The sequence below is a fragment of the Anser brachyrhynchus genome (genome assembly GCF_964034855.1).
Source record: "Anser brachyrhynchus genome assembly, chromosome: 1".
In the NCBI taxonomy this organism is placed as follows: Eukaryota; Metazoa; Chordata; class Aves; order Anseriformes; family Anatidae; genus Anser; species Anser brachyrhynchus.
The window spans coordinates 51085688-51111703 of NC_137694.1; the positions used below are offsets into that span (position 1 = coordinate 51085688).

Here is a 26016-nt window from a genome sequence, read left to right on the forward strand (position 1 = left end):
CAGCAGTGATCTATGCACCCAAAGATATCTGATCACCTGGCCACTATTTTCATTAGTGGTAGACAGTTTCTCATGCCCCAGGATTGGTATCTTCTAGATAAATGTGCTATACATTCATGATATGAGCTGTTTTATCAAGATGCATTTACTTTTTCCTCAGTTTTTAAGATTAGTACCCAAGTTCTACATATAAAATGAAACACGAAAAAGAATAATACCTGAAACCTTTTGAATAAAAGTCTGATTTTATTTTATTTATATATATATATATATTTAATGGGTAATGTATCATCCTTTTTCATTCTTCTGTTTTGATGGGGCACCTGGAAACAAGATGTGAACCTTCCTATCTTTTTCTTTACATTCTACTTTAAAAATATCCTTATAAAATATTAGTAAAATAACATAAAATGAGATGTTTTCCCCTGATATCTTATTTGTAGGATAATCTTAATATTATATAATTATTAAATTTCAATAGAACAAATAACATCCTATGATCCTTTCCCTTGTTTTTCTTTATAAATATTTATATATCTTAAATTCAGGATGTTCAGGGCAGGTTTATCAGTTTTTTTTTTCACTGCAAAACCATTTACAGGTACCTCAGAGCTCAGCACAAGCTTTTCGCACAAACTTAAAGATTTGGACATGTTTGAATGTGCTCTGAATCCTGCAGTTTACTCCTGCAGTAGGCATGGTATTTATATTCCATGATTGCCCCTGCTCATTTCTTAGGACATTGTTTCTGTAGATAAATATTTATTTGTATTGTAGTAGTGTCTAAAAGAGCTGATCCGTTTAGTTGGAATTATGTCACAGGGGGGTTGTTTTATTTTATTTTCCTCCAATATCCTAATCAGACGCTCTCTATTTACATACAGCTGCTGAGATTTCAGTCTGTGTAGCACAAGCTTTATGGATTTTTAGATACATTAAATTTGCCTTACACTTTTGAAATTAGAGGTGATGTATGTGTGCAAAGTGACATCCTGTTCTCTGTAATGCAAATGATAACTGAGGGAAACAAATATATAATTAGAAGGTTGAAATTTGAACGATCTTTTGTCACTGACTGCTTAAATTTTAGGAGTGCATGTGCATCCTTACCATCTAGCCAGTGGAGGAGAGAAGACAATGGAAGCCAGAACAAGATATGTTTTGTTTATCAGATACAAACTATTGGGAGATTTTTTGTTTAATGATTTGCTACACCTATAATTTAACTGAAACAAGATCTTTTAAATAACTAAGACTTTTTTTTTTTTAATATCAGTGTTTAATCACTTTCAAGAAAAATCAAGGTTTTTGTTTGTTTGTTTGTTTGTTTTTAATACCATCCACCAAAAGGTATTATGGACTTGCATTATTGTTTATTTTATTTTATTTTATTTTATTTTATTTTATTTTATTTTATTTTATTTTATTTTATTTTATTTTATTTTATTTTTTATGTGATGTATGCAGATTTAAATAGAATTATCAAAAGAATCAACAAGAACAAAAAACAGTTTGGGAATGATTATGAAAATTGAAGTATGAAATAAAAATTCCAGCTGGGAAGAAACCTGGAAACATTCAACAGTGACAGCAGAGTTGGGTGAAGGAAGGGTGGATGTTTTTGGTGTTTATTTATTTATTTATTTATTTATTACCATTTGAATTTCAACAGTAAGAGATCATAACTCCTCTTTCAGTTCCCGTTTTTATCTTTATTACATTAAATATAGGAGCATGTATATTAGTGTTTTGGAGCAAATAACCCATGTGCTCCCTGTTCCTGTGTTGTGATTTGCATAACTGGGTGATGTCAGAGATCATGATCTGATTTCCTTTTGTTTGAAACAAATAAATGAAAGGCTTGCTTTAGGAATGTGTGTAATACACTCCAACTTCATATTCAATACATGGAACAATAGTAGATATCATGGAAATTATACCTTCTACGTTTTGCGGATCTTACATTTCCAGTCTTCACATCTTGGTGATAGTAGGTATAGTCAACTTCTCATACAGCAAGTATGTTATTGTATGTGTTCTTCCATGTATATACCTGTTCATAAAGTATTTAAGCTTTACATAGATTTGTAAGAAAATGTGCAGTCTGGAACAGGGATCATGTGACAAGCTTTAAGGCTAAGATGGAAGCAGGGAAATTGTGTCTGCCGTTGTCAGATAGTGATTGATAATTCTGTATAAGGCAGAATTATGGGAAGCATATCCTCATTCAGAATTTCAAGTTACGAATTCCTGTATTGTGTTGAGTTTTCCTCATATCTTCTACTTATCTGGGGCCATCTTAAATAATTAAATGGTTGTTGTGGTTTAACCCGGCTGGCAGCTAAACACCACACAGCCGTTCGCTCACCCTCCCCCCTCCCTCTCTGGGATGGGGGGAGAGAAACGGGAAAGTGAAGCCTGTGAGTTGAGATAAAGACAGTTTATTAAGACAGGAAAATAATAATAACAATAATAATAATAATAGTGATAATGGTAATAGTATTAACAATAATAATGTGTAAGAAAACAAGTGATGCACAATGCAATTGCTCACCACCCGCTGACCGATGCCCAGCCTATTCCCGAGCAGCCGGCCCCCCCACCCCGGCCAGCCACCCCTATATATTGTTTAGCATGACGTCAGATGGTATGGAATACCCCTTTGGCCAGTTTGGGTCAGCTGTCCTGGGTCTGTCCCCTCCCAGCTCCTGCTGCACCCCCAGCCTGCTCGCTGGCAGGACAGAGCAAGAAGCCGAAAAGTCCTTGGCCTGGTGTAAACACTGCTCTGCAACAATTAAAACATCAGCATGTTATCAGCGCTCTTCTCATCCTAATCCAAAACATAGCACCCTACCAGCTACTATGAGCTACTTAACTCTGTCCTAACTGGAACCAGGACAGATATCCACCCCTTATTCCATACCATTTATGTCATGCTCAGGTTACACTCTGTCCAATACATTCTAATTAATCACCATTTTCATCTATGATATATAGCAATCATGGTAGTGATGACATACATTATTATATAATAATTAACATACTACAATTCAACTCATGGGCTATTCTCACCCAGTATCAAATCCCCTTGAGGTACACACCGGACCTCCCCATTCTTTTGCATTACCCACCAAGTGCATCCAGGTCCCTGAGCAAAAGCAATTCCACGAATGGGTTTGCCTTTTCCTGAGGCAGGAGTAGCCCAGACTGTTTTACCCAGCATGTTTCTTACGTGCACTACAGGAACTTTATCCCCTTCTACAGTGCGTAACAGGTTTGATTGGGCAGGTCCAGCTCGGTTGGCAGATCCCCTGGTATTGACTAACCAGGTGGCCTTTGCCAAATGTGTATCCCAATTTTTGAATGTCCCAGCACCCATTGCTTTCAGTGTAGTCTTCAACAGTCCATTGTATCGTTCAACTTTTCCAGAGGCTGGTGCATGATAGGGGATGTGATACACCCACTCAATACCATGTTCTTTGGCCCAAGTGTCTATAAGGTTGTTTCGGAAATGAGTCCCGTTGTCTGACTCAATTCTCTCTGGGGTGCCATGTCGCCATAAGACTTGCTTTTCAAGGCCCAGGATAGTGTTCCGGGCGGTGGCATGGGGCACAGGATATGTTTCCAGCCATCCGGTGGTTGCTTCCACCATTGTAAGTACGTGGCGCTTGCCGTTGCGGGTTTGAGGGAGTGTGATGTAATCAATCTGCCAGGCCTCTCCATATTTATATTTCAGCCATCGTCCTCCATACCAAAGAGGTTTTGACCGTTTGGCTTGCTTGATTGCAGCACATGTTTCACAGTCATGAATAACCTGTGCTATAGTGTCCATGGTCAGGTCCACCCCTCGATCACGAGCCCATCTGTAGGTTGCATCTCTACCTTGATGGCCTGAGGTGTCATGGGCCCATCGGGCTATAAATAATTCACCTTTATGTTGCCAGTCCAGGTCCACCTGAGCCACTTCAATCTTAGCAGCCTGATCCACCTGCTGGTTGTTTTGGTGTTCTTCAGTAGCCCGATTCTTGGGCACATGAGCATCTACATGGCGTACCTTTACAACCAGGTTCTCTACCCGGGCAGCAATATCTTGCCACAATGCCGCAGCCCAGATGGGCTTGCCCCTGCGCTGCCAGTTGTTCTGCTTCCATTGCTGTAACCACCCCCACAGGGCATTTGCTACCATCCATGAATCAGTATAGAGATAGAGAACTGGCCACTTTTCTCGTTCAGCAATATCTAAAGCCAGCTGAATGGCTTTTACTTCTGCAAACTGACTCGATTCACCTTCTCCCTCAGCAGCTTCTGCAACTCGTCGTGTAGGACTCCATACAGCAGCTTTCCATCTCCGATGCTTTCCCACAATACGACAGGACCCGTCAGTGAACAAGGCATATTTCTTCTCATTTTCCGGTAGCTTGTTGTACAGGGGGGCTTCTTCAGCACGAACCACCTCCTCCTCTGGTGATATCCCAAAGTATTTGCCTTCTGGCCAGTCCATAATCACCTCCAAGATTCCTGGGCGACTGGGGTTTCCTATTCGAGCCCGCTGAGTAATCAGTGCAACCCACTTGCTCCATGTAGCATCAGTTGCATGATGCGTAGAGGGGACCCTTCCTTTGAACATCCAGCCTAGTACCGGCAGTCGGGGTGCCAGGAGGAGCTGCGCTTCAGTACCGACCACTTCCGAAGCAGATCGAACTCCTTCATATGCTGCCAATATCTCCTTTTCAGTTGGAGTATAGCGGGCTTCAGATCCTCTGTATCCCCGACTCCAAAACCCCAGGGGTCGACCTCGAGTTTCCCCAGGTTCTTTCTGCCAGAGGCTCCAGGTGGGACCATTCTCTCCGGCTGCGGTGTAGAGCACATTCTTTACATCTGGTCCTGTTCGGACTGGCCCGAGGGCTACTGCATGAACTATTTCCTGCTTAATTTGTTCAAAGGCTTGTCGTTGCTCAGGGCCCCATTCAAAAGCATTCTTCTTACGGGTTACTTGGTAGAGCGGGTTTACAATCAGACTGTAATTTGGAATATGCATTCTCCAAAACCCCACGACACCTAGGAAAGTTTGTGTTTCTTTTTTGCTAGTTGGTGGAGACATAGCTGTTATTTTGTTGATCACATCCATTGGGATTTGACGGCGTCCATCTTGCCATTTTATTCCTAAAAACTGGATCTCTCGTGCAGGTCCTTTAACTTTATTCTGTTTTATGGCAAAACCGGCCTTCAGAAGGATTTGGACTATTTTCTTCCCTTTCTCGAAAACTTCTTCTGCAGTGTCACCCCACACAATGATGTCATCGATGTACTGCAGGTGTTCAGGAGCTTCCCCCTGCTCCAGCGCAGACTGGATCAGTCCATGGCAAATGGTAGGGCTGTGTTTCCACCCCTGGGGCAGCCGATTCCAAGTATATTGGACTCCCCTCCAAGTGAAAGCAAACTGTGGCCTGCACTGTGCTGCTAGAGGGATGGAGAAAAATGCATTAGCGATATCAATTGTGGCATACCATTTGGCTGCCTTTGATTCCAGTTCATACTGGAGTTCTAGCATGTCCGGCACTGCAGCACTCAGTGGTGGCGTGACTTCGTTCAGGCCACGATAGTCCACTGTTAGTCTCCACTCACCATTAGACTTTCGCACTGGCCATATGGGACTATTAAAAGGTGAATGAGTCTTGCTGATCACTCCTTGGCTCTCCAGTTGACGAATTAGCTTATGGATGGGACTCAGGGAGTCTCGGTTGGTGCGATATTGCCGCCGGTGCACAGTTGTGGTAGCGATCGGCACTTGCTGTTCTTCAACCCTCAGCAACCCCACAACAGAAGGGTCCTCTGAGAGACCAGGCAAGGTAGACAACTGTTTAATGTCCTCTGTCTCCAAAGCAGCTATGCCAAAAGCCCAGCGGAACCCTTTTGGGTCCTTGAAATATCCTCTTCTAAGATAGTCTATGCCAAGGATGCACGGAGCATCTGGGCCAGTCACAATACGGTGCTTTTGCCACTCATTACCGGTTAGACTCACTTCAGCCTCCAATACAGTTAACTGCTGGGATCCCCCCGTCACACCATAAATACAGATGGGCTCTGGCCCTTTATAGCTTGATGGCATTAGAGTACATTGTGCACCGGTGTCTACCAAAGCCTTATACTTCTGTGCGTCTGACGTGCCAGGCCATCGAATCCACACAGTCCAATAAACTCGATTGTCCCTTTCCTCCCCCTGGCTGGAGGCAGGGCCCCTCTAGTCCTGGTCAGAATCTTCATTTCTGTGTTTAAAGGACTGCCTGCTGGAAGTTGGAGCAGCAAACCTTTCAGAGAACTCCTTTTTCCCAATTGTTTTCCTTTGCAATTCACGTACCCGTGCCTCTAGGGTCGCAGTAGATTTTCCATCCCATTTTCTCATGTCCTCTCCATGGTCACGTAGGTAAAACCACAGGGTGGCGCGGTGTGTGTGCCCACCATATTGTCTTCCTTGCATAGATGAACGTTTACCCCTAATAGCTGAGACACTGGTTTGTACAGGTGGGGAGGAAAATAAACTCTCTTTAAGTTGGTGGATCTCTTCAGAAAGTTTCTCCAAGGTATTCTCTTTTAGCTGGTGAACACTAGTTCGTTCAGGTGAAGGGGAAGATAATCTTTCTTCAAGTTGGTGGATCTTTTCAGAAAGTTTCTCCAAAGCATTCTCTTTTAGCTGGTGGACACTGGTTCGTTCAGGTGAAGGGGAAGATAATCTTTCTTCAAGTTGGTGGATCTTTTCAGAAAGTTTCTCCAAAGCATTCTCTTTTAGCTGGTGGACACTGGTTCGTTCAGGTGAAGGGGAAGATAATCTTTCTTCAAGTTGGTGGATCTTTTCAGAAAGTTTCTCTAAAGCATTCTCTTTTAGCTGGTGGACACTGGTTCGTTCAGGTGGAGGGGAAGATAAATTCTCTTTAAGTTGGTGGACCTCTTCAGAGAGTTTCTCCACAGCTGAGACACAGGCCTTTAGGGAAGAGGAGAGATTTCCTTCGTACTGCCGGAGTATTTTAGTCACTTCATTCACTGTGGGATTCTCCTCCGTTTTCCAGGTTAGTATTGCCAATGAGTTGGCATATGATGATGGGGCACTCCGTACAAACTTCCGCCACATGGGTGGTGTACACTGGACTGCATCTGGATCTGTGGATGTTTGTGCGTCATCTAGGTCCTTATAAATTACTTCCCGTACGGCCAATTCCCTCAGGTACTGAATTCCCTTCTCCATGGTGGTCCATTTGCTTGGTAAACATACAAGTTCTTCCTTGAAGAGATACCTTTCCTTCACAGCTGACAGGAGACGCCTCCAGAGGCTGCGAGATTGTGCTCCATCTCCAATTGCTTTGTCAATGCATGCGTCCCTAGCAAGGGATCCCAGCCGCCTGGCTTCCTTGCCCTCCAATTCCACATAATTGGCTCCCGTGTCCCAGCACCGGAGCAGCCAGGTGACAAGCTGCTCGCCTATACAGCGACCAAAATCTTTTCGCACATCTCGTAGCTCACGCTGGTATAGAGTCCGGGTAATTACTGTTGATTTTCCGACATCCTCATCCTCATCTTCAGTCTCCTGCACCTTTGATGGCTGGTATGGAGTCCGGGTAGTTACTGTTGATTTTTCGCCATCTTCATCCTCATCTTCAGTCTCCTGCACCTTTGATGGCCCAGCCTCGTCTTCACTTCGCCCAGACTTAGCAGAAGACTGTCTGCGTTTTAAACGACCTGAGCCTCTATACCATTTTTTCACCTTGTCTACAGGGGCAACTTGCACTGCTACAGCTCGTTTCTCTGACCCAGCCACAGGGTCTGCCACAGGGGTTGGAATACCCTCTGCGGGGTCAACTTGCACTGCTACAGCTCGTTTCTCTGACCCAGACACAGGGTCTGCCACAGGGCTTGGAATACACTCTGCGGGGTCAACTTGCACTGCTACAGCTCGTTTCTCTGACCCAGACACAGGGTCTGCCACAGGGGTTGGGATACCCTCTGCGGGGTCAACTTGCACTGCTACAGCTCGTTTCTCTGACCCAGCCACAGGAGTGGGAGCAGCTGCACGAGCTGGGGCAGCTGCAGGAGCTGGGGCAGCTGCAGGAGCTGGAGCGGCTGCAGGGGCTGGAGCTGGAGCGGCTGCAGGAGCTGGAGCTGGAGCGGCTGCAGGAGCCGGAACGGCTGCAGGAGCTGGAGCTGGAGCAGCTGCAGGAGCTGGAGCGGCTGCAGGAGCTGGAGCTGGAGTAGCTGCAGGAGCTGGAGCTGGAACGGCTGCAGGAGCTGGAGCTGGAGTAGCTGCAGGAGCTGGAACTGGAGCGGCTGCAGGAGCTGGAGCGGCTGCAGGAGCTGGAGCTGGAGTAGCTGCAGGAGCTGGAACTGGAGCGGCTGCAGGAGCTGGAGCTGGAGCTGGAGCGGCTGCAGGAGCTGGAGCTGGAGTAGCTGCAGGAGCTGGAACTGGAGCGGCTGCAGGAGCTGCAGCTGGAGTAGCTGCAGGAGCTGGAACTGGAGCGGCTGCAGGAGCTGGAGCTGGAGCTGGAGCGGCTGCAGGAGCTGGAGCTGGAGTAGCTGCAGGAGCTGGAACTGGAGCGGCTGCAGGAGCTGCAGCTGGAGTAGCTGCAGGAGCTGGAACTGGAGCGGCTGCAGGAGCTGCAGCTGGAGTAGCTGCAGGAGCTGGAACTGGAGCAGCTGCAGGAGCTGCAGCTGGAGTAGCTGCAGGAGCTGGAACTGGAGCGGCTGCAGGAGCTGGAGCTAGGTTGCTAATAACATCAATTGCAGCTCGATAGGCACAAGCCAGACCCCAGCACGCTACAGTGATTTGTGTCACTTTGGAACTGCCAGAGTCATGACACCTTTTTTAGGATTTTGCAGTTGTTCAGGGGTGAATGTCCAAAACACTGGAGGTGACCACTGCTCTAGAAACCTGCCCATATCCTCCCACACTCCCTGCCACTCGCAACTATCCCGCCTCAAGACAGATCTCCGGATGAGATTCCTAAGTAGTTGTTTAACCCTCCACAAAATCTGAAGCGCATTCAGGAGACATAACAACAAGAGCAGGCTGGTCTGAGTATCCCAAGGATATTCAACATCTCGGAGAACCACCGTAACTAACTCGGGGGATAAGAGGGTGGTGGTGAAGGAGAAAGGGAGAGTGAACAGGTAGGGAAACATGTCTTCCCCTGTCCCCTTCACAGATTGGCTCCCTAACGAAAACAGGCAATAGGTGTAATTGCTAATAGTTTCCGAGATATGGGTTCCAAAGTATAGAGTCGACGTCAGTGCTGAGTACAAATACCAGGTTAAAGTCGTGACCAGATATTTCATCATTTCATAAGCCATTGTTACACCGCACAGTACCATAACAATCTTAAACCAGGGCCCGGAAAGGATAAACAGTGCAACAGGGAGCACATACAGAAAGTAACGCACCATAAAACTCAATTTGGAATACAGGTACAGCAGACTGGAGATTAAGGCAATCAACATCGTGACTAGCAACTATTAAGCAGGTCCAATACTTATACCAATTTTAGTTTAACACACTCTGGTCAGATTTGTCGATATCTCAACCCTTCGGGCCCCACGTTGGGTGCCAAAAAGACTGTTGTGGTTTAACCCGGCTGGCAGCTAAACACCACACAGCCGTTCGCTCACCCTTCCCCCTCCCTCTCTGGGATGGGGGGAGAGAAACGGGAAAGTGAAGCCTGTGAGTTGAGATAAAGACAGTTTATTAAGACAGGAAAATAATAATAACAATAATAATAATAATAGTGATAATGGTAATAGTATTAACAATAATAATGTGTAAGAAAACAAGTGATGCACAATGCAATTGCTCACCACCCGCTGACCGATGCCCAGCCTATTCCCGAGCAGCCGGCCCCCCCACCCCGGCCAGCCACCCCTATATATTGTTTAGCATGACGTCAGATGGTATGGAATACCCCTTTGGCCAGTTTGGGTCAGCTGTCCTGGGTCTGTCCCCTCCCAGCTCCTGCTGCACCCCCAGCCTGCTCGCTGGCAGGACAGAGCAAGAAGCCGAAAAGTCCTTGGCCTGGTGTAAACACTGCTCTGCAACAATTAAAACATCAGCATGTTATCAGCGCTCTTCTCATCCTAATCCAAAACATAGCACCCTACCAGCTACTATGAGCTACTTAACTCTGTCCTAACTGGAACCAGGACAATGGTCTTTGGGACATGATTGTTCCATTGCGTTCTGTTATTGTACAACTTTAGTAAGAAAAGAAAACTAGAGAATCTATCTACCTGTATATTTTGTGTAGGAAAAAAAATCTTACTGTTTAGTATTGTATGTTCCAGTATGGAAACGTTTGCTTTTCTCAAAGGCACAATGAAGAAGGCTTGAAAGTGGGAATTTTATGAACAGTAAAAAAGGAGAATGAACATCAGCTTTTCAGAGCCTACACTTGCTTTCTTTTTCTTTTCACTAAGTCTCAATTGCCAGAGGCTGCACCTTGAGTACTGTGTTCACTTTGGGGCCCCTCAGTACAAGAAGGACATCGAGGCCCTGGAACATGTCCAGAGAAGGGCTACGAAGCTGGTGAAGGGCCTGAGACACAAATCCGATAAGGAGCAGCTGAGGGAACTCAGGTTGTTTAGTCTGGGGAAGAGGAGGCTCTGAGGAGACTTTATTGCTCTCTACAACTACCTGAAAGGAAGTTGTGGGGAGCTGGGGGTTAGCCTCTTCTCGCAGATAAGTAGTGATAGGACTAGAGGGAATGACCTCAATTTGCGCCAGAGGAGGTTTAAGTGAGAAATTAGGAGACATTTCTTCTCAGAAAGAGTAGTCAGGCTTTGGAATGGGTTGCCCAGGGAAGTGGTGGAGTCACTGGTTGGGATGTTCAAGGAAAGGTTGGACATGGTGCTTAGGGACATGGTTTAATGGGCGACACTGGTCGTAGGGTCATGGTTGGACCAGATGATCTTGAAGGTCTTTTCCAACCTTCCATGATTCCATGATTCTACTGAGAAGCATATAAAGTGGTAGACTGAAGTTGGAAGAGAGCTCTTCAGCTGATGGTAGCCTAAATCATTCCAAGTTCTAAGGGCACATTCCTGTCTTTAAAAAAATTCTCATACTGAAGTTGTCGTGTTAGGCCCAAATAGCACACCAATGTATAAATTTCCTCATCAAATTTATGTACTTCTGTCTTGGATATCATCTTTTCCATGTTACAAGTTGTTAGTGTAGAAAGACTACTGGCAGGAGAGCAGAATATGTAGTCTCTATACGTTTGATTAAAGTGACCTCATAGTGGAGGCTCACTTAGAATCATAGAATCATTAAGATTGGAAAAGACCTCCAAGATCATCTGGTCCAACTGTCCCCCTACCACCAATATTACCGACTAAACCATGTCCCTGAGTACCACATCCAACCTGTCCTTAAAACACCCCCAGGGACGGTGACTCCACCACCTCCCTGGGCAGCCCGTTCCAATGCCTAACTACTCTTTCTGAGAAGAAATGTCTCCTAATTTCCAGCCTGAACCTCCCCTAGTGCAACTTGAGGCCATTCCCTCTAGTCCTATCACTAGTTATCTGTGAGAAGAGGCCAACACCCAGCTCCCCACAAATTCCTTTCAAGTAGTTGTAGAGAGCAATAAAGTCTCCCCTGAGCCTCCTCTTCCACAGACTAAACAATCCCAGTTCTCTCAGCCGCTCCTCATAGGACTTATGTTCCAGACCCCTCTCCAGCTTCATAGCTGGATATGCTCCAAGGCCTTGATGTCTTTCTTGTAGTGATGGGCCCAGAAGTGTACACAGTACTGGAGTGTGGCTTCGCCAGACTTGATCTTTTATTATGAAATCTTAGGGTCAGCAAAAATATTTTTAAAGCATTTTACTTTCAACTAGACCTAATCCTCTAAGAATATAAGACAGAAAAACTAGCAACAAACTATGGCCTAAAGCCATGAAGTCACTAACAGAATGTGACACCTATATCAAGACCGAACAGTGAAGAAATGTATGATGCAGCTAAAATTGTACAAGAGTTCAATCCATAATAATGAAAAAGCTACTTAAAAAGTTTACTAAATGTTTATATACATGCACATGCTGGTATTATTATTATGTGTGTGCTTGTGTGCACATATACAGAAAAAATAAACTTTTATCTAAATTGAGTTAATTTACTCATTGAGAATTACTGGTTGGAGGAGAACTGCAGTTCTCAAAATTTAGCCACATATACATCTTTTAGTATACCCTATTATATATAGTTTTCTTATATGCTTTAGATTGCTTCCAGTGTAACTTTGAAGTCACAGTACTGTTTAAGTTTAAAAGCTAAATAGGACCAGTGTATAACTTTGCCTCCTAGAAATTAATTTTCCTAAAGTTCTGACATATATAAATATGGAGATACAGTAAGGTCAAAGTATTCTTAAAACAGTTAAAATTCCTGTTATCCTGGTAGGTATCTCTTCACAGAGTTACAATATGCTCTATGTTCACCTTTTTTAACTTCTGTCCATAACATCCATAACACTTGATGCTGCTGTCTTTTGATGTTTTGTAACATCAAAATCATTTTCTCCTTCCTCCCTTCCTTCCTCCCTCCCTCCCTTCCTTCCTTCCTTCCTTCCTTCCTCCCTCCCTCCCTCCCTCCCTCCCTCCCTCCCTTCCTTCCTTCCTTCCTTCCTTCCTTCCCTCCTTCCTTCCTTCCTTCCAAACCAAGCCTCCTAGAAACTGATTTTTTTTGTTGTTGCGGATTCAAACCATTTAATATGCATAAATTGCACCTTGTAAAATAATTATACTATTAGAAATGACAATTTTTTTTTTTTTTCTGTTTTTGTTCAAGCTTGTAGATTTTCATGAATGGAAGCTGAGATACTGGTGTGGCCATTTGACACAAGTTACTGAGGCTCTAAGCCACTGGTTGTTCCATGATGTAGCAAAAGAAAGAGGGGAGACGTGAGTGATACTTACTCTAAAATTTATAAATAGCACACACAAACCAAACGTGTCTTTAAGGCTAGAAGGTGACTTTCAGCACTGAAGTTTTCCATTAAGCTTTACCCTACTGAGGAGGAGGGATGACTTTGGGAATTTTACAGCTGGGCTGTCGCACAGTGAGGTCTTGTGGGGTAATGATTTTTCAAGGCAGTTTCTCTGTCTTCAGCAGCAGATATTGTACCTTTGTGAGCAGAAGAGAAAAGTAATTAAATCTACCCCCATTCTAGAAATAATTTTTAGATAATCTTAACAAAAATCTTAACAAAACATTTAGTAAACATTTTAACAGAAAAAAAGATCACTGGCACTATGAACTGAGGATTCTGGTGGTTCCTAAACAAAGTGGAAATCACAGAATAGCCAAGATAGGAAGGGACTTCTGGAGGTCATCTGGTCCAAATCCCCTGCCCAAGCAGTGACATGTAGGGCAGCTTGCCCAGGACCATGTCCTTTTGAAGATCTCCAAGGAAGGAGACTCCACAGCCTTTCTGGGCAACCTTTTCCAGTGCTCAGTCACCCTCACAGTAAAGAAGTTCTTTACCTCCAGCATTTTATTTTGTGCCTGTTGCATCTTATCCTGTCACTGGGCACCACTGAAAAGAGCCTGGTCCCGTCTTCTTTGCACCCACACTTCAGGTATTTATACATACTGATAAGATCTCCCCTGAGCTTTCTCTTCTCCAGGATGAACAGGCCCAGCTCTCTCAGTCCTCTAATCATTTCTGTGGTCCTTCACTGGACTCTCAGAGGTAGCTCCATTTCTCTCTTGCACTGGGGAGACGAGAATTGGACAAAATATTCCAGGTGTGACCTCACCAGGGCTGAAGGTGATCCCAGGAAAGGGATCACCTTCCTCAACCGGCTGGGAACACTTGAAAATAAAAACAAATGAAAAAGTTTGACATAAGAATCGTAACTGAAGTGGAACACTTTTTCTCTCAGTAACCATGAATCTTTTTTTCTAAATGACACACTCAGGACCATGAATCTTTTTTTCTAAATGACACACTCAGGAAATGTGGGATAGATGAGTGGACAGTGAGGTGGACTGAGAATTGGCTGGATGGCAGAGCTCAGAGGGTTGTGCTCAGTGTCACACAGTCAAGTTGGAGGCCTGTAGCTAATGGTGTCCCCCAGGGCTCAGTACTGGGTCCAGTCTTGTTCAGCTTACTCATCAATGACCCAGATGATGGAATAGAGTGCACACTCCACAAGTTTGCTGACAGCACAAAGCTCAGAGGAGATGCTGATACCCCAGAGGGCTGTGCTGCCATTCAGAGGGACCTGGACAGGATGGAGAGTTGGATGGTAAAAAATCTCATGAAGTTCAACAAAGGCAAGTGCAGGGTCCTGAACTTAGGGAGGAATAACCCCAAGCACTAGTACAAGCTGCAGGCCTACCTGATGGAGTGCAGCTCTGCAGAGAGGGACCTGGGAGTCCTGGTGGACTGCAGCCTGACCATGAGCAAGCAATGTGCCCTTGGGGCCAAGAAGGCCAATGGAATCCTGCACTGCATTCGGAAGAGTGTTGCCAGCAGATCAAGGGAGCTGATCCTTCCCCCTCTACTCAGCCCTGGTGAGGCCACACCTGGAGTACTGTGTGCAGTTCTGGGCTCCCCAGTACAAGAGGGGCATAGAACTACTGGAGCGAGTGCAGTGGAGAGCTACAAAAATGATTAGAGGACTGGAGCACGTGCTGTATGAGGAGAAGCTGAAAGAACTGGGCCTGTTTAGCCTGGAAAAGAGAAGGCTGTGAGGAGATCTTATCAGTGTGCATGAATATCTGCATGGAGGGTGTCAAGAGGATGGGGCCAGACTCTTCAGTGGCACCCAATGACAGGACAAAAGGCAACAGGCACAAACTGAAACACAGGAATTTCCATCTGAGTTTCAAAAAAACACTTCTTTACTGTGAGGGTGGCAGAGCACTTGAACAGGTTGTCCAGAGAGGTTGTGGAGTGAGTCTCCTTCTCTGGAGATATTCAAAACCCTCCTGGATGCCATACTGCACAATGTAGGTGACCCTCTGCACAACTCTAGGTGACCCTATTTGGCAGGGGGGTGGGACTGCATGTTCCCAGAGGTCCCTTCCAACCTCAAACACTCTATGATTCTGTGATTAGTAAAATAACTTTGTAAAATAAACTGTTTTACATGCCTTTGAAGATTTAATTAAATTGATTATTTATGAAGGTTAAAATCAGCCGATCAAAATTCATATAGCTACCCATATTTTCTGAAGAATTATATCAAATATTAATGACTAGGTGTACAGCACAGGCCCACACAGAATTCAGAAGTGTAAGTGTCACAGCACCAGAAATAAACCTGAAGCAAGGCAGCTTGGGAAACCAATACATTTTTAATCCCTCTAGAAAGAAATGTTATTTACATGTATTGTATTTACTGAAGAATTGAGTCTCGTCGACAGTTTGTATAAGATCCAAGATCTGGTTTGTTGGGACAAAGGCTGAAGGATGTGCTGCTTAAAAGAATTAGGCTGAATGTAATGACTTCAGCATGGAACACGGAGACTCTGTGAGGCTGGTGACACAATCCCCAAAGAAATTAGCTGTTGTTGACCATTCCTTTTCACTTCAGCTGGTGGATCTCTGTTAATGTGTGTGCATGTTTTACCCCTCTATGAGGGCAAAAACAAACAAACAAAACAAACCTCAGCAGTCATGCCCCAAAGATTTCCAGAGTCTCTTTATGCCTGTTTGATGGAAAGCACAATCTACATCTGTCTCTTGGTGTTATATTTATTTATTTTTCTCAGGATGCTCTAGAGCTAAGACTATATTCACAGTTATTCAGTTACATCTCTATTTGTTTACTGTTTAGGGTAGGAACCTGCCGCATTCAAATCTGAAAAAGTTATTGTTGTAAGGTACCTAGGACTTCAGAAAACTAGTTTAGTTGAAACGGAAAAAAAAGTTTGCAGAAATGCCTGTTTACTAAGGAGCATGACTTAGCTCAGCTCTCTGAAATTATTCCTTTTTTTTTTTCTTTTTTTTTTTTTTTAAACTGTATCCAATGTTCAAGGGATAAAACTTTATATTAAACTTCATCTGCTATGTGTAATGTTAACCTCCTGTGCTTGAGCTATCTATGTAATAAAATTTACATAACAGCTTAAAATTAGTGACTTTTCCAACAACTTTGGCACTGAACTGATGTCTGGGAAACTTCAGCTCTATTTTTCTGGCAAGGTGGTGCAATCAGAGAAGTGGTTTATAATTAAAAATCAACAACCTGTTACAATTTTTTTTTTTTTAACAAACATTTTTGGTGGCATGGCAAAACATCAATCAAATGTCTTTTTGGTTCACTGTCTACAGCTAAACACATCAATTGTCCAGAATTTTAGCTGTCATTTCATTTTGTGCCAACTATGGGTAAATACTGCCACTTCCTCTCCTGGAACATTCAAAGAGAAGATATTTGTGAAGAAATATATAGATAACCATTAAAAGCCAAACCGAAAGGATAGTTAGCAGAAGGATAATTTGAATATAAGCCAAGGAAGTTTGTGAAACAGTGAAAATTTCCCCTACTTAGATTACTGGACACAGCTATATCAAAAATCATGCTACCACTTGTCAGCTGAAAAAGTTTGAATATTTCTTTCAGATAGAAATATCTAGGGTGGTCCCATTTTTTCTCATTTTTTCTTTTTTCCTTTTTTTTTTCTTCATTTTATTTATTTATTTTTTTTACCTGTATCTTGAAAGAATGCAACAGTGGGAATGAATTTCATGCTAGTAGACACTTTAAAGACTAGATTTAGCTGCAGTCACATTAGCTAAGATAATGGGAGAATTTTTCTTCATTGAAAATGCTCCCTGTCGCTTAAGAAGAACTCACTGAGGCAGCCTGCCATCTAGCTTTTTCACAGCAAAATAGGCTTGCAGACTGCAGATGAGAGACTCGGGAGCAGAGACAATTTTAACTTAGCCATCCCTAATTTATCTCAAGCTTTTTCAATTCATCTTCACTGCTCTGTGCACACTGGAACACCAGATTGTCAACCCCTGGGAACAGAATGTAACCAGGGACCTAGAGAGCTGTCACATCCTGAGAAATATTTAAATTGTGCTGATTTTCTTCTGGAGTGCTGAGCAGAGGGAATGAAACTCTCCATCAAGTCATAGCTTTGCGGGCAATAGATCAGAGGATACTGCCAGTTTTTCTAATGGATTATTGTTATCGGGCAGGTTCTTCCTGAAGGTATGTAGTTACTCTCTCAATTCATTACCCACGCTATTTATCAGGTAGTGATATAATGAACTAGTAATCCAGGTACATTAAGAAATGTTAACTAAGTAATCTGTATGGATTGAATGATAGCACTTTATTGCAGCATATTTGCTGGTAAAATACTCTGATATACTTACCATAGATGTTTTGTACCTGCTGCCAAGTGCTTTGTCAGCAACCCCCCCAGGCAAATAATAACCCCAACCTTTCAACAAAAAAAAATCCATTGTACTGCATAAAATATTGCCACAACTTAATAGTAACTGGCCAGAGAATGTTATTTTTTTTCTGAAGTAATGAATAATGAAAAGCAAAATCACAATTCTCATATTTGTTATGGGTAAGTATTTATCTCAAAATATTTTCCAAATGGGGGTAAGGACAGAACTTCCCTTAAAGTATGAAAAATTAATTATGGAGCTAGATATTTTCTTGTTTGCTGTGATATTCTACCCTTTCGCATGGGGAAACAGGATATTTAATTCTCAAAATCTCCAATGTGAGATATGCAACAGAAGCCTGTTGTTGCATCTGTGCTGCCAGACTCCAGAAGCCTCTCAGTAAAGCACAAGGATTATATACCAAAATTGTGTGTGTGTGTGTGTGTTTAAAATAAAATATGTAAGGCAATTTCTTGCCTTTTAAACTTTTGTGTTTAAATAAGAGGTACAGCATCTGCCTCCTAGTCTGGAAATCTTACTCTATGTCTGTCAGTGCAGCTTGTGAGGCAGGCTGACCTAAAAATGAAAGATCTCTCCAAACTGCAGAAGCAGACAGACATTTCTGAACAGTTCCAAGCGCGGGAGCTGCTGCAGATATGGAAAAAGCACTGCCACATTCAAGTCCTGGCCTTTATTTATTCCTGACTTGGCACCCTACCTGAGTACACGCTCTGAGATTTGAACACAAAAAGATAGATGCAGGGCTAGGCAAGAGTAAAGTCCTGGGAGAGAAAAAAATAAAATAAAAAAAAATGTCCTACCTGTAGCTTCTTCTCCAGTGCACTTGCTGTGCTGCTGCATGCTCCCAAAAGTAAACGATGTATGAGCTTGTGTATGGAGTACTTGGTAGTGCAGTGGATATGCTGAACTGGATGTTTCGTTGCATGTGACAGATGGTTGTCATATTTTTTATGTACTGCTAAAAGAAAGCAATATGTTAGTAATAGGTAAACAAGATAGGGGCAGAAGGAGATTTCAGAGGCCAATAGCAGGTTAAAATTGGTAAGTCTGAGATATGAGCATTTTCTAGTGTGTTTAGCTTCTACTGTTTAGGGAATATTTTCAAAGCATTAATAATAAAATCCGTCAATATGTGTTGCTCATGTATGCAACACCTGAAAGTTTCTTTCCTCCAGAGCCTTGGAAAGGCCAAAAGAAAAACAAGAAAGGTTGATTTTGTCCCATTTCCAATGAACTCTGTTAAAGTATTTCCTTTGCTATGGACATCAGAAAGACTGAGGCAAAGAGGTTTTCATTAAACTTTCCCTAGAGGCTCCTTCTATCAGTAAGCTATTTTTTAAATGGAGTATTTGCACTGCCTCTGTTTGTCCCAATCTCTCAAGCTTCTGGTTCAAATATATAGAGCCCGCTTAAAATGCTGGCGGTCATGGATGTGTTGGAATTTTATGCAATCATTTTTGAGCATCAAAGCCTCAGAAGGTGATATGAGCATTTCTTATTACAGTCTGCTTTAACAAAAACCTAACTTTTCCAGTACTTATTCCATTTTGTCTTCTTTGGGTCCAATTATATATTTCCTTTTAAATGCTGGATCATTTAAGAAGTAGCTAATTAAATATAATTGCCTCTAATACATGGCACTGGGGAGTAACCAGCAGCAATATAACAATATATTTGATTATATTTTCTTCAAAGTAAGATGAAACAAAATAAATACTTACATACATGCATGCATACATAAAATGGTAGGGTTATATTACATAGGAAATAAATGAAGAATAATAGCTTTATATTCAATATTTATGTTCACATTGCTGGCTTTGTGTTTTATCTGTGTATGCTGTGCAGTCACAGCTATACCCCTTCTTGATAGAGAACTATGGCGTGCCCATATATTATACTATTTGCATCTGGAACTTCATGAGTTCTTCTTAAATGTTTTTAGGACATTTTTGTCAAAAACTACTTTATAAAATGTGGTATAGCATAAGCAGATGAAACCCACTTAACACTTGGAATAGTTGCTATTGATTTCTTAGGGTTTTATTTGAGATCTGTGAAGGAAGAAAACCCAAGCACAAATGTATGTATTTATTTATTTATTTATTTTTCAAGGTGCTAAATCTGAAGTGCTATTTTTTCAAGGTGTTCTTTCAAGGTGCTATTTTTTCTTCTTCCCTATGATAAAGATTTTCTCAAACAAAACAAAACAAAGCAAAACCACTTTTATTTCTTCAGAAAAAAAAAATCCCTGGGGAACTTACTGAAGTACAGCAAATGGCACTGTCTTGTTCACATTTTTCAGCAGTCCTTGGTCACTACAGCTTATCTTCTGTGGTCTACTTAGCTTGAGTAAACTGAAGTGTTGACTGTATTCCTTCCTTGATAGCTTCTTAGATTTCATTCCTTTCTTCTTTGCTTTGTGCTAGACGAATCATAAAAGATTAATTTTGACCTTTTTTTCTGCAATGCTTTTGGTTTTCCCCTGTGCTTATTTATTAGATTTTTGCAGTTGGAGTTTATTCTTCTTCCAGAGTAAGCCTCAAGAAGGTACAAATATTACGTAGAATCTGGTGGGGGGAAAAAAAAAAAAAAGAGACCTACTTCCCTCCCTTGTTTACTTGTGTTGTAAATAGAATTTATGGTAACCATCCTAATTCCACACAGAGAATGTAAGTAACATCACTTAAAGTTTTTGAAAAAGAAGAAACATGACTCTTTCATGTTATCTGTTCTTTGAACTTTAACAGGCAACTACTGGAAAAACATCTTAGAGAAAGAAGGGCATGGGTGCCTGGATAACAAAAGAATTTGCTACACCAGAATAAATGCTTTCAGGCAAGAACTGTAACATGAGAATCTACATGAGTTCTAACACGAGAATATACCATGACCTTTTTTTTTCTTCTTTTTTTTCTTACCTTTACATGTCTTTTTAGATTCCAGAACTGCCTTGTCACTCTTTACAGAATTTGTAAAGTCTATTCCTTTGTTTCAAGTACAGTTTTTACACAGACCATTAGCTCTGCAACACAATCAGTTAGTACACAGTTAGTACTGTTAAGAGTTAAGTAGGACTAATGACATACAGCAAGAGTTTTCACACATAATTTTGCAATTGTGAGAGAGCAAGAATGAAAGGATGGTTTCCCCTCAGAATCACATCTGACTGTACAGCACATCAAGAATCAGGGAACATAAAAAAATAGTTCATGCTTGCAAAACTCTCTTATTTTGGTTGAAAATCTTCAGCATATTTTCAAACTGAGGTGTACCTTCTTAAACAGTGGGCTACCCTGCAGAGCAATACGACATCTAAGTCCAAAAAGATGTAGGCCTCTGATAAGTCATGTGCTTTATTTTCCAACCTCTTAGTTCAGCTATTCATGACATCTGAAATGTTAATAGACACATATTTAAGCCACTATATTTAAGCAGCTGAGTAGATAATTATTCATGTTTGCATTAAAAACTGTCTATAAGCTTTGCCTTCTTTCTCCAATATTTCCTGTTATCCTTTTTGCTCAACTTGAGTTTGTTAGTTTGAACTTTGCTGGTGCTGTATGAAGCAGAGAGAAGCTCAAACTTAAGAGGTTCTACTTTATAAGACTTTATAAACCTATAATAAAAGATATTTTTTAAGAAATATAGGGACCACTGTTCATTTTACAATTGTTTATTTGTCTAGGACTAAAAGGGATTAATAAACTGTCTCATCTGTGTTGTGAAGTTATGAAAAAAAAGTAATTAATAAACTTAACAGATTTTTTTTTTTGTAAGAAGGTATTTAGTACTTTGACACTACCAAAGCATCACTCCTGTATCTGGTCTTCCTTGCTCAGCAGTCAATTCAGTTCTCCTTCTCTCCGTCCTGTGTTCAAGACAATATTTTCCTTCTTACTATAATCTGTGTCAACCAATCATATAATAGTTTTGCCTATTTTACAATCAAATAGTCGCCTGTTTTGCCTCCGCCTCCACCCCCCTTCTGTTTACAAGGTTCTTCAGATTACTTTAGGTTACGTTGGGACAGACAGTCCTCTTCTGCCCATTACTGGAAGGCATGTGTTTGGGAGAACAGTATTATTCTTTGTAGGAAGTGAGGGCATGCATGCGTATGATGCAATGACTAAGCCACTTTAGCATCTTGCCAACACCAAAGAGCTGTGGTGCTATGTCCTTACCCTCTCACTTCCCTCTTCTGGATAGGCATTTCAGCAGTTTGCTTTGTGCTGGTGCTTTTCAACCCCCTCCCTGAACCACTCTAAGGACAAGCCTGATGGAAAGCTAACCCAGCAGGAAAATACATATATATACATATGTATAGCTTTCCAATACTTTAGAAACTTAATCATGTCAGCTAAGTTTCTGATTAATCTGACACCTGAATCACATCAGAAAAGGACCAGGGTGACTGAGGCTGCTGGAGGAATGGGATGGAAGGAGGAATTTCCTCCTTTTTGTTCTAGTAAACTTTTAGATTACATCAGCTCTAACATTTAACCTCACCTTAAAGCTGCCTTTCACTCTTTGTATGTCTCCTTGCCTCCTGTCAGAAAGTGTCAGTGGAGGAAAAGTGCAATCTCTGCTCACATTCAGAGAAGGTTTTATTGCTCCAGTGTGTGCCTCCCTGGAGAAAGCAGCCTGGAATCCAAACACTGAGACAGAAATCACTTGGAGCTTTGAAGCTTCCCCTGTTATCAGAAGTCCAGATGCAACAATAGTCAAGGTAGTAACTCAAAAAAGGATTTCTAAGAGCCAGTTCTATAATCTCTTCGATCTAGTTAAAATGGGCCCAAACTTGGGCAGTTTTATAAAAATGGGAAAATATGCTTTCATATAATCAGTAGTGATTTTTTTTTTAAGACTTTCTTTTGGGTTTCTTCTTAAACACTATGCTAAGTGTCTGAGTAAATTTTGAAATGGACAACGCTTTACAAGATTCCAAGATTTTATTGTGTGTGCTACTGTATCTTAATTTTCAGCTTAATCAGAATAATTCTTAAGCAGAGTTACCTAATGCAGTAAAATAAATAATATATTGCTTAAATAGATCATGACAACTGATGTTTTGTTTTCTTTTGCTTTTTGATTGTTTGTTTGTTTTTACTTTTTAAGCTACCTCTTGGGGGGTCCCAGGATTTTCTTTTCTTAAACATGGAACTGATGTAATGCAGCATTCAAGAAAACTTTTATAGTAGACAAAAAATTTGATTAGTCCTGTAAGATCCAGGAGCTAGGCTCTGTGTTCCTAAGTATTATCTACTGTTTTATGTGTTATATGTAATGATTTTACATATAGATCATCCCCCTCTTTAAAAAAAAAAAAAAAAAAAAACTATAAAATTGGAAAAGTAATTAGAAAAAAAAGAAAACTATAAAAATTGGAAAAGTAATTAGAAAAAAAAATTGTAAAATTACTTCTCTTTCCACTGAAATTCATCACAGTTTAAAACTAGGATTTTATGTCAGAATATTAAGCCTTTTCTACCTTTTTCATCTTATTTCATCTTAATGACTCTTAACTGGTTTGTGGAAGTGTGATGAAGAAATGCAGGAAGGAATGATGCGCATATTGGTGAGAAAGGGTAATTCAATGAATGGAGAAGACACCAAATTTAGCATATTTAATTAAACTGAAACTGAAGGAGGATAATAAAATGTTATTTTAGCTTTTGAATAGTAAACCAAACTGTGCAAAATATTTTTAACTTCAGATGTCAGCCAGAGAAAGACTGCAATCTGAATTGTTGTGCAAAGGAACAATACAAAGCTGGAGAACTGTGAAGGAGTAAGCTATTCCTATCAGAAACCCCTCTATTGTGGTTGTGACATCAAGGAGTTTGTATGCAATCAATTTGTCCCTTAAGATTCAGAATGATCTTCAAGGTGGTAGTGAGAACTGAGATTGTGTGACAGCTGATGAAGACCTAGTGATCTAAATTGTAATTATTATCTCGGCAGAAGCCAACATAAGAAATCATTTCAACTCTGCCAACATTTTTGATCCTATAGCACTTGAAAAACAAACTATAGAATGAATGTACTGAAGGAAGGGAAGAGGCGAGATTGAAGGTGCTGCTGTATGCAACCATAAAACGATGCTGAAAAAATGTCTTGACAATGCCTTGGATGGTCTACTAAGTTAAATTTAATGTGTTCTACTATTTCTTCCCTAAGAAGAAAATGAGTTATTATTTACTGTTTTAGATCCTAAATATGAGTACTTGCAAGTCAGATCATAAGACAAGGGAGACTTGATATTTCAGTTTTCTGGGATTCTGGGTGAGAAAGAAAGCTGATATACACATGTATGGTAAATATATGTAATTGAATCGCAGGATTAAATCAGAAGCCACTAACTGCAAATGGGTCATTGCCTGTTTACCTTTTTACTGAAAAGAATTACTGCGATATCTTAGGGGGAAAATATACATACAGAAATTTATTATTGGAAGAGAGCTTATTCATAAGAGGTTGCCTTTACTAAAAGTGAAATCAAGCGTATGAACCAAAATATTTGCAACAAGTCTAAAGTACCTCTTGATTCTTAAGCTAAGTGAACCACATTTCCAGACCACAAAAGACAAAAAGCTATAGTGGCATGGAAATGATATACATGGTATATATGTACATATATATATCTATATATGGATTTGTATTGCCTAAATATTTTTGACCTTTTATTATTATTATTATTATTATTATTATTATTATTATTAATTATTAAGATTAAGATTAACCTTATTTTAGCAGCCAATGATGGAAAAAGAAAAAATATTAACTACTTAAACACTTAATACTGCCTATTGTCTGTAAGCAGCTGATATATTTGAAATGTATCTGCACTGAAGAGTGTTTGAACTGATGAGATTATTCTATTTTTTATTGTACTGGTCAAAAATAGTATAATAAATAATATATGATATTATATGCTGTTTCATGTACTTATGTAGAGTGACCCAGCCTTCTGAGGAGGGACATAGAATACAAGGTATTTTCATTCTAAGTGGCAATTCATACATAGATGAAGTTGAAGGACACTCGTGTGAGTGTTTCATCTTACATACAGCTTACATATAGCTCTGTATTCACCATGGGCAGAAATGTTTAAACTGCATGCAATTTTATTTTGTTGATATTTTATCTTTGTATATTTTAATAGTATTGCTCTGCCATCACTAGCTTCCATGTTTCACTTTACTACTTGCAAATGAAATTATCAATAACATATCAGAAACATCATAATTTTGTATGAAGATACCACGTGAAACTTCATTACATACAAATCCATATGATTTCATTGGATACTTTCCTTTGTTTACCATTATTAGAAGAAATAAATAGCAGGAACAAGAGCAGAATTCTTACTTGTATTTGAAATTGCCTGGCCACATAAATGTAACAAGGATGCATGTTCTCATATTAATTTTGAGTAAATATTGGTAGATGAACAGTTAAAGTTACATACCTAAAACATCTCTGCACATCTGAAATGAAAGAGGGAGTATAGAAGAAAAGATCTGTGAAAACCCAGTGCAACATGTGAGCAGAAATGATTAACACATGGCAGCATTCACAACAGTTTCATGATGATCTTGGTAGACAAAACTGCCAGGCTGTAAGGGTTGAACCATAAAGACCAAACAATTACATTTTTAAAAGGTGAAGGACATTTACTGAATGTGATGCATATATTCAAAATAAAAGTATTCTAACAGCAGACTTCCACATCAAGCTGGGGAAATATGTGGCCTCTGTGTGCCATAAAGTATTCTTCTAACTACATGCAGTTATATTCTGCTACTATTAATTACATTGTTAATGTTTTCCTAGAAATAACTGCAAAAAAAATAATATATATATATATATATATATATCCTGTACTGATAAAGCATTAGGCAAACTGGAAACAGTAGGCACAGGAAAGATACAACAAAGTTCTCAAACACTTCTTAATCCATAATTCCATGCAGGTATTCGACTTTACTTCTGAACAATATCTGCAGGATGTCTTTTCAAATCCTGTATTTATACGAATACATAAATCAAAACTATTGATATTTAATAGCCTGAAACTCCCCAGCCTTAGCATTGTTTTAAAAAGGGGAATGCATCTTTTCTTGTGAATATCCCTCCTATCTATAGCAAGAGATTTGCACAACACATTCACTAACAGTAGCTCTTAAGATTTCTATAGACATTTCCTTTAGGTAGGTCACTTACATCCTCTGTGGTAAGAATTTTAAGTTTTCAATAATTTCAAATGGTATAACTGAATCTTGGGAATGCAGAGCTAATATGCAGTTCCCATTCCTAACCATAGATACAAACTCTGCAAGAAAATACACATTTGGTTCAATACCAACACTGCATGTCAAAATTCTTAGTTTTAAATCAAACCTGCTTATTTTTCCTTACCCAAGTAAGACACATACACGAGCTCATACAAAGAACAATGAAATATTTTGGAAGACTTTAAAAATACTTCATGTTTTATTGTGTAAATTAGATTTAGTTAGCTTCAATATAAAACACTACCATCAGCTGAAAAATTGTTTGGATGAAAAATAGAAAAACATAATTGCTG

At 40.6% G+C, this 26016-nt stretch overlaps 3 protein-coding genes and 1 long non-coding RNA gene across 14 annotated transcripts in view; 2 read left to right on the forward strand and 2 right to left on the reverse strand.

Annotated features, from left to right (window-relative positions):
• The window catches only part of LOC308193561, a 97050-nt gene extending 72710 nt beyond the window's left edge, over positions 1-24340 (reverse strand). The window contains exons 1-4 of one of the 3 annotated variants that reach the window (XR_013949748.1): positions 20348-24338; positions 19691-19851; positions 18227-18381; positions 12958-13165 (exon numbers count right to left, since the gene is read on the reverse strand). This is a non-coding gene — a long non-coding RNA (uncharacterized lncRNA). Of the gene's footprint in view, positions 1-12957; positions 13166-18226; positions 19852-20347 lie in introns of all 3 variants that reach the window. The other 2 variants (XR_013949749.1, XR_013949747.1) reach the window with 2 other exon arrangements.
• Positions 1-26016, forward strand: part of LOC308193528 (uncharacterized protein) — a 351138-nt gene that overhangs the window by 213481 nt on the left and 111641 nt on the right. The window lies entirely within an intron of this gene.
• LOC308193445 (uncharacterized protein) lies at positions 120-6241 on the reverse strand. The gene is made up of 2 exons (XM_080588148.1): positions 2659-6241; positions 120-2418 (listed from the first exon to the last, which is right to left on the reverse strand). The coding sequence occupies exon 1, from the start codon at positions 6107-6109 to the stop codon at positions 3056-3058; it is 3054 nt and encodes a 1017-aa protein (XP_080444274.1). The 5' UTR covers positions 6110-6241; the 3' UTR covers positions 120-2418; positions 2659-3055.
• Positions 14012-26016, forward strand: part of MGAT4C (MGAT4 family member C) — a 412384-nt gene continuing 400379 nt past the window's right edge. For 8 of the 9 annotated variants that reach the window (XM_080588176.1, XM_080588172.1, XM_080588173.1 and 5 more), the window contains exon 1: positions 14012-17214. The gene's annotated coding sequence lies outside the window, so the exon portion shown is untranslated. Of the gene's footprint in view, positions 17215-24382; positions 24421-26016 lie in introns of all 9 variants that reach the window. The other variant, XM_080588179.1, reaches the window with a different exon arrangement.

Excerpts from the sequence above, each read along its gene's own strand:
- LOC308193445 (XM_080588148.1), bottom strand. The coding sequence starts at position 6,109 with ATGCCATCAAGCTATAAAGGGCCAGAGCCCATCTGTATTTATGGTGTG.